The sequence below is a fragment of the Hydra vulgaris genome, chromosome 04 (assembly GCF_038396675.1).
Source record: "Hydra vulgaris chromosome 04, alternate assembly HydraT2T_AEP".
NCBI classification, from domain to species: domain Eukaryota; kingdom Metazoa; phylum Cnidaria; class Hydrozoa; order Anthoathecata; family Hydridae; genus Hydra; species Hydra vulgaris.
In genome coordinates, this window is record NC_088923.1 from 4,872,501 (window position 1) to 4,888,286 (window position 15,786).

The 15,786-nt window shown below is 30.1% G+C and overlaps 2 protein-coding genes across 2 annotated transcripts; both read right to left on the reverse strand.

Annotated features, from left to right (window-relative positions):
• Positions 1 to 8,450: 8,450 nt before the first annotated feature.
• Positions 8,451 to 11,950, reverse strand: LOC124818766 (uncharacterized). Its single transcript, XM_065795295.1, has 2 exons — positions 11,670 to 11,950; positions 8,451 to 11,137 (listed from the first exon to the last, which is right to left on the reverse strand). The coding sequence occupies exon 2, from the start codon at positions 11,111 to 11,113 to the stop codon at positions 10,100 to 10,102; it is 1,014 nt and encodes a 337-aa protein (XP_065651367.1). The 5' UTR covers positions 11,114 to 11,137; positions 11,670 to 11,950; the 3' UTR covers positions 8,451 to 10,099.
• Positions 11,951 to 14,015: 2,065 nt separating this feature from the next.
• LOC136079134 (uncharacterized) lies at positions 14,016 to 15,578 on the reverse strand. The gene is made up of 3 exons (XM_065794852.1): positions 15,266 to 15,578; positions 14,585 to 15,156; positions 14,016 to 14,486 (listed from the first exon to the last, which is right to left on the reverse strand). The coding sequence occupies exons 1-3, from the start codon at positions 15,576 to 15,578 to the stop codon at positions 14,016 to 14,018; spliced, it is 1,356 nt and encodes a 451-aa protein (XP_065650924.1).
• Between the last annotated feature and the right edge of the window lie 208 nt (positions 15,579 to 15,786).

Below are 15,786 nucleotides of genomic sequence, written 5' to 3' on the forward strand. Positions count from 1 at the left end.
GAAAATAGAATTTTTTTTTGATTTACTAGTTTAAATTTATATTTATTGGAATTTTTTTATTTATAGCATAAAAACATTTTCCAGGGTGACTCTTATTAAATCTTACAACTGGCAGTGGCCTAATATATATATTATCTAAAAAAAAACGCCACGTATATATATAAGCATTTTTTCTGCTCGTCCGCATAAAATTTAGCTCTACGGCTTCACATCCCGGAAACGTATTGGCTTTCGTCCCCTCGTCGACCGTGTAGTTCTTTAATTCTGGATATGTTCTTCCTTAGTTACAATTAGTTCTGGCATATCATGTATATCAGATCTATCACTATTGGAAGGTTCGAGTTTCTCATTGTTGATGGGATCATCATGTATATCGTCTTCATTATTCATACGTGTGTTAGGTTCATTTAGGCGTTTGTTTATTTGATCACAGTGTGCTAATGTACCGGAAGAGTTATTCCTCAAAATGATTGCAGTGTTAAGACCAGCCTGAGATATGAATGCAGCAAGTTCAGGTTTAGAATCTGGTTTTTGTCGATACCATAATGGTGTTCCACTTTCAAAACTCATAGTGAGAGGAGATCTTAGCTGTCTCCCCATCATCTCGGAAGGACTTCTTGATCTCCTTGTATGGGGCATTGTCCTATAGCTTAAAAGCATTCTGCTTAAATATCCACATAATGAACCTTTATCTAGTGAATACGCTTTTAACCCCATCTTTACTGTCTCTACCATTCTCTCGGCCGCTCCATTAGATTGAGTGTCGTATGGCTTGGTTTTATAAGGCAAGCAACCTATTTTCTTTAGCCACTGCTGCAAGGTGGTATCATGAAATTCGGCAGCGTTGTGGGACACCAAAACTTCCGGAACTCCATTTCTCGAAAAGACATTTTGTATTACTGCCTTCACTGTGGCAGCTTCACGGTTATTTACCTTAATAACTTCCGGCCATCCAGAAAAGGAGTCTACTAAAATTAAAAACAGTCCTATGCCCTGCATATGGGCATGATCCATATGTACTCTACACCAAGGTTTACTTTCATTTGGCCATGTATGTAATGTCCTCTCTTTCTTCAATTTTATTTCAGTACATTTTTTACAGCTTTTTACATATTCTTCGACATCTTGACAGTAGCCAGGCCACCAGGCTTCCAACTTTAATCTACATCGCGTTTGCATTGTGTCACAATGTATGTCCTCATGGACCGATTTGATGAACATCTTTCTCATTTTTCGAGGAGATATAATGAGATCTCCATTACATATGATTCCTTTTTCGATAGTCAGTTTATTCCTAATAGATTTATAAGGTCTTTCTGTTACAGAGCATCTACCCCAATTATTTTTGCTAATTCTGGTTTTGATGTCCATCAATACTCTATCATTTTCCGTTTCTTTCATTATTTGATCAAAGTTAACAATATCTGACTCAACTAAGTGTATAAATGTCCTTTGGTCCTTCTCTTCATCTTTTGATAGAAAAGAAAACCTTGATAAGGCATCGGCATGAGAAATATTCTCTCCCTTCTTATAGTTTATTTCGTAATCAAATGTCATCATTTGTATGGCCCATCTTAAAATTCTAGCGGATGTGACTTTGGGGAGTTCTTTATTACTATCAGTTATAAATTCTAGTGGCTTGTGATCGGATATTAGTTTGAATTTTCTACCCAACAGAAAATGCCTAGCAATAGACCATACAATAGCCAAAGCTTCTCTTTCAATATTAGAATATCTTGTCTCAGCGTCTGATAAAGTTCGCGAGAGATACAATACAGGATGGCCATTTTGTGAAAGTATTCCAGATATAGCTTTTTCACTGGGATTGGTTGTCAATTCTAGATCTTGGTTGATGTCATAAACCTTTACTACAGGTTCTTCGCTAAGGTTCCTTTTTAGCAATATAAACGCACGTTGATGGTCTTTTTTTCATTCGAATATAACCCCTTTCTTTCTTAAATTGTTAAAAGGTAAAAAATTTTCAGCATATTTTTGTATATGTCGACCATAAAAGTTTACTAGTCCTATGAACGACTCAAGTTCCTTTTTATCCTTAGGAGGGTTTATTCCGAGTATTTTGCTGACTAGATTACGATCTGGGGTAACTCCCTTTTCTGACAGTTCGTATCCTAAAAATGAAAGACATTTCGCTTCATTCACTGATTTTCTTGTATTTATGCTCATTCCAGATTTCTTCAATTTGCTCAAAATCTTATTCAAATTTAAGTTCTTCAGCATTTTCCGCACCGACACATATATCATCCTGAAATATAATTATGTTCGGGATAAGATCACCCACAACAGATTCTATCGCTCTCTGAAATATTGCACTCGCTGTTTTTATTCCAAAGGGTAAACATGTCCATCTTAATAGTCCGATAGGGGTATTAACTGTAGTTATTTCTTGTGCCTCTTTGTCCAACTCAATTTGATGATAAGCTCCCTTTAGATCAATTTTAGCAATATATTTCATTCCCGCCATTTTATGGAATACAGTCTCAATATTGGGGATAGGATATGAGTCTGAGCATATTTTTTGATTAACCCCTATTTTGTAGTCTGCACATATGCGTAAGTCTCCATCTGTTTTTCTAACAACCACAAGTGGTGATGCCCATTTGCTTCCACCAGGAGGGACCCTTTGGAGCAAACCTTGTTGTACCATCTCATTCAGTTTATCTATCACTAGTGGTTTAATGTGAATAGGGAGGGGTCGCGGTTCAAAATAAGTTGGTTGTATGCCGTTTTTTAACAGAATATTTGCTCTGTAATTAATTAAACGCCCATGAACAATAGGGTCTATACTATTAATTAATTTTGTAGCATTGATATTTAATACATCCATACCAATTAGGCCATGATTTTTATTACAGTCTGCGACGATAATTCGTACTATATTCATTTTTGATTCAGTTTCCAAAGTTGCTTCAAATTCGCCTAGGACTTTTATGATTGTACCATCAAACTGTTTCAGACGAAGATAGCATTTTTGTAGCTTTGGTTTAGACATAAGTTCCCAAAAATTCTTTGGAATGATTGTGACTTGACTCCCGGTGTCAACTTGCGTTTTCATATTATAATCGTTTATTTTTACATTAATCTCTGAATTTGTACCATTCATGTTAATGGAGTATACACTAGTATCATCGTTCTCTATTTCCTCTACTGTTTTTTCATACTTAGTGTTTGTTCTGCATACGTTTTTAAAATGGTTAAGCTTCCCACATTTTGTGCAACTTTTCCCAAATGCTGGGCATTTCCTAGGTGGGTGCTGAAGGCCACAATATTTGCATTTAAATGTTTTTTTTTTGTTTTTATCAATATGATTAACTAAAGGTATGTCTATGTTGCTTCCAATGTTGTTTTGTATACTAAAACATGATATTTGCTCCAGTTGTCTGATATAATCAATACATGCTCCTAGTGTAGGCGAATCTCCACTTTGTAACATTTCTAGGGCTTTAATTCTCTGATTAGGAGACTGGAGGCCATCAATCAATCTCATTTGAATTAAATCATCTTCCGCACTTAGGCCATTTTTTCCCAATTTTTTGAAGTTGCAAAAGCGTGAAGCTTCGCGTAATCTTTGTGCATATGATACAATGTTTTCATTGTTTTGTTGTTTTGATGCTAAAAATCTAACTCTTTCAGCAATAATTAGTCGTTTCTGAGGCCTCTAATGGGATATAATAACAGTTTTAATATCATCGAATATCATAATTTCTAACTCTTTTGAATATACCATAAGGGAAATCTTTTTTACTGCTTCAATGCTTGCTTTTGCCAGAAATAAGTCTGTTATCTCGTAACAATCGTTTATCTCATCTTTTAATTTCTTGGAACGTGCGGAGGCTGAAAAGCACCTAATCCATGCTACCGCATTGTCTGGGTCATCTAAAGTCAAATCAGACCCTACTCGCAGCGCCATTATTGTAACGTTAATAAATAACAGAACTTGTAATGAAATACATATATTGTATAAGTAAGCCATCTTTACATGCATATATATTATCTAAAAAAAACGCCACCGTATATATATAAACATTGTTCCTGCTCGTCCGCATATAATTAAGCTTTACGGCTTCACAGTGGCGAATGAAGATACTTTTCTTTTCGAAAAATTCTTTTTTTTAATTTGTGGTGATATAATTTGTAAGTCACTTATTGGTGTTTTATCAAATCTTTTACGACTTTGTGGTATTTACCAAGCACAAGTTCTTGATGTACAGGCTTTAATATTTGGAACAGTTTTCAGTTTTTCACTACCCATTTTGCAACAAGTTTCATCATTGCAAATGCATGTGAACAAGTTCCAGTTTTTCCTGCTGGGCATTCACAAAATGCATACATTACTGATCCATCTAATTTTTTAATAGCAATAAAAATCCATCTGTCAATTTTTTTCATGCTAGCTGCACATACTCCTTTTACACAAAATAGTTCAATACTTTGTTTTGAATGAATTGAGGATAGATCAATGTATTGCTCTTCAAGAAACATTTCTCCTCTAGATAAATGTTTTTTAACTTTTGTAGATTTAGGAAAAAAATTACTATTTACATTTAAAGCATATGCATCAATTTTCTCAGCTGAAAACGCAGGAAGTCTCTCTAGACACTTGCTCCATCCAATTCTGGAATTCAAACTTAACAGCTCACATTTTAAATTTTCAGGCAACATAGGAAATGTTTTTATACTTTGTATTTTTATATTTTTACCCATCAAATATGCCTTTTTTGACAACCATTTTTTCTCAAGAGTTGGATTACAAATAATTGAATTCGTTCCGTTGTGAAAATACTGTAAAACTTTAACTTGAGAGTCTCGTAAAGTTTAAGAGAATCGCCACGGTAAAGAAGCCACCTTTTTAAATGATTATTTGTATACGTTTGTAATTTTTCTAAATCGACTTTGACAGTTGGATCGTCTATATCATCTTCTTTTAAAACAATTAATGCTGGATCTAAACAAAAAAAAAGAAACATCAAAATAAGTCAACTACACTACACAAATTTTATAAATTTTGTCGATAAAAGTAAACTTCAGTTAAGGTCAATTTTTTATAAAATGTTTAATATATTTTACTTTGATATTCAAGTAATAAAATAATAGAAAAGTAATTAATAAACACTAAAAATAAAATAACAAACCTATTTCCTGTGAAGAAACGTCATTTGTGTTTGAAGATAATAACATTATCTTGTTAAAATAACAAATAAAGCTCAAGATTAAAAGAAACAAATAAGCCTAAGCAATGAAATATTTTGTTTGTTTACTAACGGTACAACCTAAGCCTCGATTTGAAACGCGGACTTTTATTTATGAAAAGGTCTATCATATTTTATTTTCCATTGAAACTAGTAGTTAAGGAAGAGTAGTAGTTTTGAAGCATAGCCTATAAACTTCTTTTATATAAACAAAGTTTCTGTGGTAAAATAAATACATTAAATATTTAATATACTTAAATACATTATCTCATTTCAAATATATAACACGAGAACTTTTGGTCAATTTTCACTTCAGATTTCGCTTTTGTTTTTTTTTGTTTTGTTTTTGTTTTTGTTTTTTACAAATTTTTATCTTAATAAAATAAATAAATAATTTTTTTATTAAATTTTTAGGCTATGACTTTTTATAAGTACTCGTATTTTGAGAACGAAATTTTTTTGTATTAAAAGCATCTATTAAAGTGCTTTAACATTTATTATTTATAGATATTTTTATAAAACAATTTAAATATATAGGGTAGATTAGGGTAATATGAGCACCTTAAGCAAAAATTTAAATAATTTCAAAAATAATTAAGCTGGATCCAAAATTTTTGCGAATAAGCAATATTTAGGGATCCCTTCTCATGATCCACTTAGATATTTGGGCACCCGAAATTTTTTCTTAAAAACACAGAGGTTACAAAAATGCTCATATTACCCAGACCAGACTTGGTAATATGAGCACTTTAAATTAGCTCACAAAAAAACATTAAATTTTGTAAAAAAAATACCAACCTGACAATTAGAAGTAATTTTTGGAATATAATGATTCGTTATTAACAAAACTTATCATTAAAAGATCAAATTTTAAGCTACTTTTTGTTGAAACAATGTGAGCGTGTTTCAAACCATGTTTTCCGCAAGAATAAAAAAAAAAAATTAGTTCGTTATTTTTTCAATTTTATGAACTCAAACCTTTGAACGATAAAAATTCAATTTTTTTGAATTTAAATTACAGAAAAATATTTTTTATTGTTAAAATATTAAAAAGTCTTACTATATTTTATTTTTATTCAAAAAACCAATTAAAACCACTGCTTTTTTAAGACTTTAAACTAGGTAATTTCAATGAAAATCACTAGGTAATTTTAGCATGCTCATATTACGCAAAAATGGCATCTTTAAATAAAGTCAAAACTAAATAGTTCTAAGCATTGTTTTTCAAGCCAAAAAAGATTGGATTTTTAGCTAACATTTTTTCTTTATGAAAAAATTAATTTCATTATTTTAGCACCAAAATTTCGCCCCACAGATTTATTCATGCGTGATGATATTATTTTAAAAAAGCAAAAAATTTAACAGCGTTTTAATTAGATGATACCCGCTAATTATTGCATATAGATTTACGCTAATTGTACTGATTCCTGTAATCACCACATAAAGTCGATTTAAAAAATACATAGCAACTTTAACTTCACTGCTTACATCTAAGAAATCTTTAAGTATGCTCATATTACCAAGGTGCTCATATTACCCTAATCTACCCTACATAAGTTAACTTTGAAAATTATTAACAATTTTCCTAAACAAAAAGGACAATAAATCTAAGTTTCATATATAGAATTTTTATACTTCTAAACTTGTTTTAGTATTAACATCTAAACATAAATCATTTAAGGCATTAATTTTATCTAATATTATACCAGATGTCATTATTAAAAACTGCTAACAAGCTTAGAAACGTCTTTTTACAACTATAGCGCACAGTGTACTGTGACTTACTACAAGTTATCAACCAATCAAATATCAAAGATCTTGACCAATAAACTATTACAATTCGTTAAACTGCAACGTGATGATTTTTGTCGTTTGTCGGTTGATCGAATTGCTGAAAATGGGACGCATTATTATGTTATTCTTTCTAATTATGTATTTAATTAAATTAAACTTTTTTGTTGTTGTTGTCAAAATTAACTCAAAAACAAATTTAATTTAGTTATAAATGTTTGCTTGGTTTTTGTTTTTTTTGTGATAACTGACAAATGATTTTGGTTTTAAAACATTTTTTTGTTTGATTATTTTTGATTTATTTCATTTGATATTTTTTAGTTTTGAAAAGTGTGATTGAAAAGTCAGAAACCTTTATAAAGATGTGGGTTTTAACAATCACACTTCATAAGACTAAAAATTATCAAAATTAAAAAAAAAGAAAGACTTTTGTTCAGATATATTTTTTTACTTTCAATCAATAAAATATGTAATAAATTAAAATGAAATATAAATAAAAATTCGACATTCAAAAAATTGAACGATTTATCGAAAGTTATTATTATTTTTGAAAAGCCTTTAAAATAAATATCCTAATTACGCATAAAGAAATAGTTACAATGAAAAGATGCAACTGCTAAGTTGATTGAAACAATGGTAGTAATTGTGATAAATAAAACAAAGAGATGTAACCAGGGCCGTCCCGAACCAAATTATTAGGGGGGGGGGGGTGAAACTCCTGTAAATGCCAACTCAAAAAAAAAATTTGTAACGCTCGAAAACAGTGAAATACTTGGCCTTTTTTTAAATACACCTACTTTTTAGGTTTTGAGGGTCTCTGACCCTCTAAATTCTGTACTCCTAGATCATTAAACAACTTAGATAAAGCTCTGATCAGTCCAACGGACTCGCAAAGTTTAGAGCTTGGGTTATCGTCATTACATGCATCGATTCGATGTTTTGAGTGTTGTGTTAATGTACACTGTACATTAACACAACACTGAAAACTATTCATCAACTATTCTTAATGGTTTTAAAAATGACAAATTTTCGCTCATTTTTTCAAATAAACTTGTTGAAATCTACGTAACTGTGCAATGCATTGTACAGTTACGTAGATTTTGAGAATAAGTTTTAAAATAAAATAAGCAAAAATTTGACATTTTTAAAACCATTATGAATGGTTATAGCGAGCTTGCCTAAGGCAAGCTATGATTTTGCAAGTAATTTTAGGGAAATTTAATGGAGCCCATGTTAAACTTTCTGAACTTGTAGGTCAAAAAATTATAAATATACAATGCCAAATATTTTTGAGTAGAGTAAAGTACTTATGTTTTAATAATAAAAGAAAGAAAATGTTTGAAGAATTCACTTTTTTGGGACTTTCGACGACGGAAAAAATATTCTGGCCTACTGAGCATTGGAGTAATAATCATATATGAAATGGGCGTATATTACGATATCAAAATACAGTTTTAATACTGTAATACTATTTATTAAAAGAAGATTTTTAAAATTATATAATATCTAAACAATATTTCTTGACGTTAGCAATAAAATTTTATAATAATTTCTATTAACTTGTTAAATTTTTATACGCCGATTTTTTAAAATTGACCATTGATGTGCTATTTTATTTATATCCAACTGGTCAACAATATCTTTTTCTACACCCAATAACACTAAAGAATTCAATCTCTCGTCAGCTATTGTTGATCTAAGATGTGTTTTTACCAATTTTTGTTTACTGAATGTTCTTTCATTTGTTGCAACAGTAACCGGAGAAGTCAAGGCTAAACGACAAATTTGATTAGCACATGGTAAAATATGCTTTACTTCTTCTGATTTTTCCATTAAAGAATTAAATGATGTTTCGTCTTCTTTTAACATATTAAATAATATTTCTAGTTCTGTTTGAACTAAGTTGGTGGAAATATTGAAATAGATTTTTGTACATTACCCAATGAAATACTAAGTTTATTAAATGGTTGAGAAAACAATAGATATAGTGGTTCAATAGAAGAAGTACATGTTTTTAAATTTTCATTTGTTAGTTTTAAAATGGTATCAAGAACTATTTTAAACTCTTTTCTATAAAATAAATTCATTGTAAATTCTGTTTGTGTTGTAGAATTACAATCGAATCGTTTAGGAGCTAATCTTCTACTATGATGGTTTCGAAAATCAGCTTCAGAGTCTATTCCAAGTAAGGTGGCAAACTCTTTAGCACTATTGATGAAATTGTTCATTACATAATCATCAGAGTTGATTGATGCTAAAATTTTCATTGTGCTGTCAATTAAAGTTATTGCATCAATTATAGACAAATTTTTTGCCTCAAGAGTTTCAGTAAGATATAGAAACTTTAGTTTGTACATAATGTTCTTCATGAAAGATATAGAAACAATAAAATCAAAAGAAAGTATTTGTTTTCGAAGAGCAAGCGCTTTTGATCTTGTTCCTTTATCAAAGCATTCGTTTAATAATAGAATTTCATCAAGGCTTTCAACAACAGCTTCTAATGAATTCCATACAGCTTTAACACTTTCAGCACGAGCTGTCCACCTGGTTTTTGACAAATTTCTTAATTGTAACGCATTTTCAATTTTGGAAATTTTTTCATTAAGCAAACCATATCTTTTATTACTTGAGGAAAAAAAGACATAGAGATTTTCTAATATATCAATAGTACTTCCAATTATACTACTAGCATCACAACTATGTTCTAAAAACGTGTTCAACCGATGGGCTTGGCATGGTATAAATATAATTTTGTGACCAACAAGTTCAGAAAGTTTAACATGGGTTCCATTAAATTTCACTGACATATTACTTGCAAAATCATAGGATTGAAAGGGTATTAACTCTGGATTTAATAAATTACTTTCTAAAATGTTGACTATTTGTGATGCTGTACCCGAACTAGTTTTATTGTTTCCTTTTTCAATTCCCAAAAGTCGCTCAACAGATTTGCCTTGACTATTAACATATCGGACACATACTGATAAACGATCCTGCTTTGATATATCTGGTGTAGTATCAGCAGATACTGAATAAATGTTTGCTTCATGTATCTCTTTTATTATTATGTTACGCGTTTCTTTAGCTAATAGTTCAATAAATTAATTTTGAGATCGTGGACCTAAATAAGTAACTTTATGTGATCGTAAAGAAGACTCCTCCATCCAGCATTTCAATAAGGGATTATGCCTAGAGAGTAATTGAACAAATTGCATAAAATTTCCTCCACTTTCGTCACCATCACCTCGAAATGCTAATCCTTGTCGTGATAATGTTCTAGCAATATCAAATAATATAACTACAATTTGTTTATTTAAATATTTTTCTTGTTCTAACTTAATTGCTTCTTTTCTATTTAATATGTTTAAAATTATATCAATATGATTTTCAGTTGTCATAAATTGATAATAATCATGTAATGCTGCTTTATGAGAAAAAAAAGAAAAATGTTGCTGTAATTTACCTAATTTTTTAACTCCATAGCTTTTCATTTTATGCCATTGACGAATACCAGGTTTTACCCATGCTGAATCTTGATAAGATCTTCCTGGACCATTTGAAAATAAAGTACATACAAAACAGTATGCAGAATCTGTCACAATACTAAATACTAATAATGGATATTCATTGTACCATTTAGGATTAAAACTATGCTGTTTAATGTTGTTAACTGTAGTATTAACTGGATATTTAGTTAATTTTGGCTGATGTGACCCTAAAGCAATAAGGTATTGACGCTGAGATGCTGAAGCAACCGAATCACGACTGCCTGGATCATGATTAATTATGTTATCAATAATATTGTTAATTGGTTTGGAACTTTCAGGTGATTTAGAGATTTGTTCCGATAAAATATTTGCATTTTTTAAGAATTCTTTAGAACTAGATTTTATTCTACTAATGACCTGAATGCTTTCCAATAAGAATATCACAGGATTTGGAAATGTCTCAGATTTTAATTTAGACAAAATGGTACCACACTCGCTTAAGTCTGTGACAATATTTTCTAACTGACCAGCACACGATAACCAATTGACTTCACCACTTTGTATTTTAGGTTCATCTATTGGAGACATTTGAATTGAATTCTCTTGAAATAAATCCTCCTCTAACATTTGAGAATGACATGTTTCATGGTTCTAAATTATATTAAATTGTATTAAATTATATTATATCATATAAATATACCAAATATTTCAATTCTAAATCAACAAGTAAACTTATATCTTTAACTAAAAAAATAATAAATGGCAAGTTATAAGGAAATAACTTTAATTAAAAAAGCTTAATAAGTTCAATTAAATTAATCCAAAAGAAGTTATAAAATAAATGCTTTTAATTTTTTTAAAACGATTTTACTATTTTTATCCTTGAATAAGTGATCTTTATTCAGAATACATAAGGGATTTGTTAAAAAATACATAATAGATTGATTTCTTAAAAAATGCATAATGGATTGATTGATTTATTAAAAAATGCATAAAGGATTAATTGATTTGATAAAAAATGCATAAAGGATTAATTGATTTGTTAAAAAATACATAATGGATTGATTGATTTCTTAAATGTTACGTTTTAACTTAAATTAAAACTCAGTTGTTTTAAATTATTCTACAAATTTATTTGCATAATTATCGTTGAACTTAATATTACATTAAACCAGGTACATACCGATTCTCGTTTCCCTGCGACTTTGGAAGTTTTAACTGCACTTTGTGTACATAATGGGATATATGTAAATATAAAACACCAACGTGTTTTATATTTACATATATCCCATTATGTACTTTTTCTTGGTGTTGTTTTTTAAAATCGTTATTAAATATACTGCCACATTTTAGACATTCAACTTTAAATCTTTTACGTTTTGCCCCTATATTACTCATTCAAGAAATCGTGTAACAGAAATTTAAATATTTCAAAACTTAAGAAAACAAAACATCAAGTGCAATACACCAATTCAAGCCGCGTTACGGAGAATTTAAAAAAAAACTGGATCGAGTTTATGAGGGAAATAAATCAAGTCAGCTTTTAATTCTTGAGTAAACGAAGTATAAACAAACAACATAAACTAAGCCAATAATCTTTTAAACAAATATAAAACATATATAGATCAAAATGGATTATGATATAGTATGTAGTATGAAAGTTAAAGAATTGAAGTCTTATTTACGTCTTCGTGTCTTGAAGATATCTGGAAAGAAAGAAATTCTTGCAGCTCGAGTATATTGTGCAATGGAAAATAATGTTATGCCTATTAAAACAGCTGAAGAACATGATATAAATACTGAGTACAAAAAAAACTTTTTATTAACGGTGTTGAATTACCTGATCCTTTTAAGCTCAGTAATGGCTGGTTATCAGAAGACGAGGGCCTAACTTGTTGGCCAATATTATTATATCCTGATATACACAATTATTTATTATTTAACTCTGCTGAAATAGCCATTATTGTTATGTCAGACAATAAATTTTCCTTCAGTGAAAACATGAAAACAAATATGACTCAAATAATTGTTACTGATATAGAGCATATGACTGTAGGTCAAAGCACAAATGAGCTTTGGTTTAATTTTTGAAAGCGAGTTATAACTGCTTCAAAAGCTCATGATGTTCTAAAAAAAATTGAAAAAATTAACATGGGCATTAAAGTTGATATGTGGTCATTACACCAAAGTATTTCAGGGCTAACATTTGTGAACCCAGATATACCTGCATTAAAGTATGGGAGAGCAAATAGAAGCAGCAAAGCAGTTTTTTGAAGTGATGAAATCTCTTCATCAAAATTTAACTGTAAATGAATGCGGATTATTTTTAGATGTTGAAATGCCCTATATAGGTGGAAGCCCTGATAGAGTAATCAGATGCTCGTGTTGCCCACCAGCTTGTTTAGAAATAAAATGCCCATTTTCAATTAACCATACAACACCACAAGATCCAAATATATCTCTTCCTTATGTTAAAAAAAATTTAAATAACAAGTTTGTCATTAATAAAAAACATAGATATTATACTCAATGTCAGGTTCAAATGGGAACTGCTAAGATGAACAATTGTTATTTTATGGTATGGACAGCTCATGGGTATAAAATTGATAAAGTTGCATTTGATGAAGCTAGTTGGTTGAGTATGAAAGTTGATTTTTTTAAATACTACAACGATCATTATTTAAAAACTGTCTTTGTAGATTTTTCTATTAACTGATTGGAACAAAATTGTAAAATCTTTTTTTTTAATAATAAAATCCTTCTTATATTTAAATTGGTATTTTTATTGAGTTTAGAAAAAGAAACAATAACTTATTGTCTTATTATAAGATCCAAATAATGGTGTACAAATATTTAGGTAAAGAAAATACTGAAAATCAAAATGGTTATTCAAGCTATTTATAATAATAAAAAGCAGTAGTAGTGTGAAACATATATATTCATTAAAAGTGCACGGTGGTGCCCGGCATCCCTTACAAGTAATTATAAAAATTTACAATTTTAATACTCTCACGTGCTTACTATTGAGTCCTTAATACAAGGGGAGGGAATTAAAGTGTGGGTGGGAATTTTAGTCCAGATCTAACAAACTGGAGGGTTTTATTAAAAAGTGGATGGGAAAATTTAACAAAAATCTCAATCAAGACTCAAGAGTAATTGTAGAGGGGCTTTTAATAATTTTCAGAAAATTTTCCTACCCACAAATCTTATTAATTTTTACTTGCTGAAATGTCAAAAATGTTGAAATGTCAAAAATAAGAAAAATATTCAGTGTAAACCGGCCTTAAAAAATGGAAAATATAATATCATTCACAGATAAAAAATAAAACTTTCAGTGTAATCAGATTTAAAAAATTGTCAATCTATAAAAAAATCATGTGTGTTGTGTAAAACAAAAAAATTGCCATCTGACCTTTAATTAAGATCCCCCTGTTTATTAGATCTGGACTAAAATTTCCCCACCCCCTTGTATTAAGCACGCGTGACTAATACTAAATTAAAAATTATGTTTTAAACTTTTAAGCTTGAATTATTTTTTTATTAAAGCAGGCTTTAAATTGCATAAAGCTGCACACGATAAAATAATATCATCCATATGATGAAGCATAGAAATGGGTAATACATTTTTTAAGCTTCGAAAAGTTTTTATTCGGTTTATGGCCCTTTCAATGTGAATTCTTAAGTTCGCAACATCAGTAGTCTTCTTGCATTCAGTTGCAGTCATTTGACTCTTTACTCTTGCACCTGGTGGAACTGATAAACTGCAATAACAGAATAATAGTTCTTCTCTTATTTGAAATCCTCTGTCTGCCATCACCTCGTCGCCTCTTTCCAACAGATTGTAAAAACCACTGTCACTTGTAATAAATTTATCTGATGCTCTTCCACCGTAACATTTAGATAGAAACGTTATGTACCCATTTGGTGCTATACCAATTAATACCTTGACAGTGTTGTGGTGCTTGTAATCAGACCAAGTCACTGCTTGGTTGTAAAGGGACTTTGGACGTTCAATAAATATTTCAAAACAATCAAGAATCACTCTACACTTGTGATGCTTTGCTTTCACAAAGGACTCTGGTAAGTTTTTTTTATGACTTCACTTGGGAGCCAAACAATAATAGCATTTCCGAGAATATAAGCAATAATTCTAATAAAAGTGGTAAATATATTAGAACACAAAGCTTTTGAAATGTCAAAACGATCAGCAATATCTTCATTTAATAAACCTAAGCGCAACCTCATAAGTGTCATTAAAAATTCTTCTTTGTGTGATAACAGTTTACATTTAAATATAGATTTTAGTTGTTTAACTTTGCTACGTGAATGTTTTGGGCCTCTCCAATAACGAATGGAGGGTAAAAATGGTTTTAACAAACCAAAAATAACATTAAAAATAGCAATCGAAGATATACCAGTATAAAAGTTCATTCTTTTATCATTGTTAACTAATCTCCAAGAGAATTTTTGTTTAAGCTTGACTGTTTGTTTTATTTTTGACTTTTTTAATTGATTAGTAAGGCTATTTACCTTACTAACATAAGAGGTGATAAGTGAAGATTTGTATTCACATGAAGTACAATAGTTAAGTTGTGGTAAGCTCAATGAATACGTATGGTCTGATAATATAGGTGATAAAACATCAGCATTAAAACTAAGACTTGAAAACTCTGTGACAATACTTTTTTCAGTCAACAAAGGTTCTACAACATGGTAAAGAAGTGATTGGGTGCTTCATTAAAGTTCTTCTAGGTTTTTTTTGTTCAGGTTGATAAAAACCCATATTTATTGTTGGATTAGGGTTCATAACAGTTGGAATTTTATCAACAAAATGATCAGAGCATACTCTATCTGCAGTTCCTGGTTTCCATGCACTTCCTTTTTTATTTCCTTCTCGTCTAAGCTGACTAATCCATTGTTCTTTTTTTATGCTATTTCTTTTAAAACTAGGGAAACAATACATTCGAAATGGTGCCTCACATCCACACTCGGAGAGTATCTTCCCTTCGTGTTGAAAACACGTTTTATCTTTCAACTTTTCTAGCTTATAGGAACTATTGGTACATCCTATAACAGAACAGTTAACTTTCATCTTATATTTTATTACTAACTCGCAACTGACAAAATAGGTTAGCAGACGTTAACATAACTCCAAAGTAGGTCGATTTTTTCGGCGGCCGTTTACTTTTTAATTAGTTCTAGTTCTAGTTCGGATTCAAAACAGAAAATAATTGTGATATTAAAAACTAAGGACTATTAAAGCAAACAAAAACAAAACTTATGGATTTGTCTATACATGG

What these genes read in the sequence shown, in the direction of transcription:
- LOC136079134 (XM_065794852.1), bottom strand. Translation starts at nt 15,578, where the DNA reads ATGAAAGTTAACTGTTCTGTTATAGGATGTACCAATAGTTCCTATAAG. An exon ending in TAATCCAACAATAAATATGG is followed by an intron (nt 15,157 to 15,265) that starts GTTTTTATCAAC and finishes GTATTGTCACAG; the next exon opens with AGTTTTCAAGTCTTAGTTTT. An exon ending in TTGTTTGGCTCCCAAGTGAA is followed by an intron (nt 14,487 to 14,584) that starts GTCATAAAAAAA and finishes GAACGTCCAAAG; the next exon opens with TCCCTTTACAACCAAGCAGT.
- LOC124818766 (XM_065795295.1), bottom strand. Translation starts at nt 11,113, where the DNA reads ATGTTAGAGGAGGATTTATTTCAAGAGAATTCAATTCAAATGTCTCCA.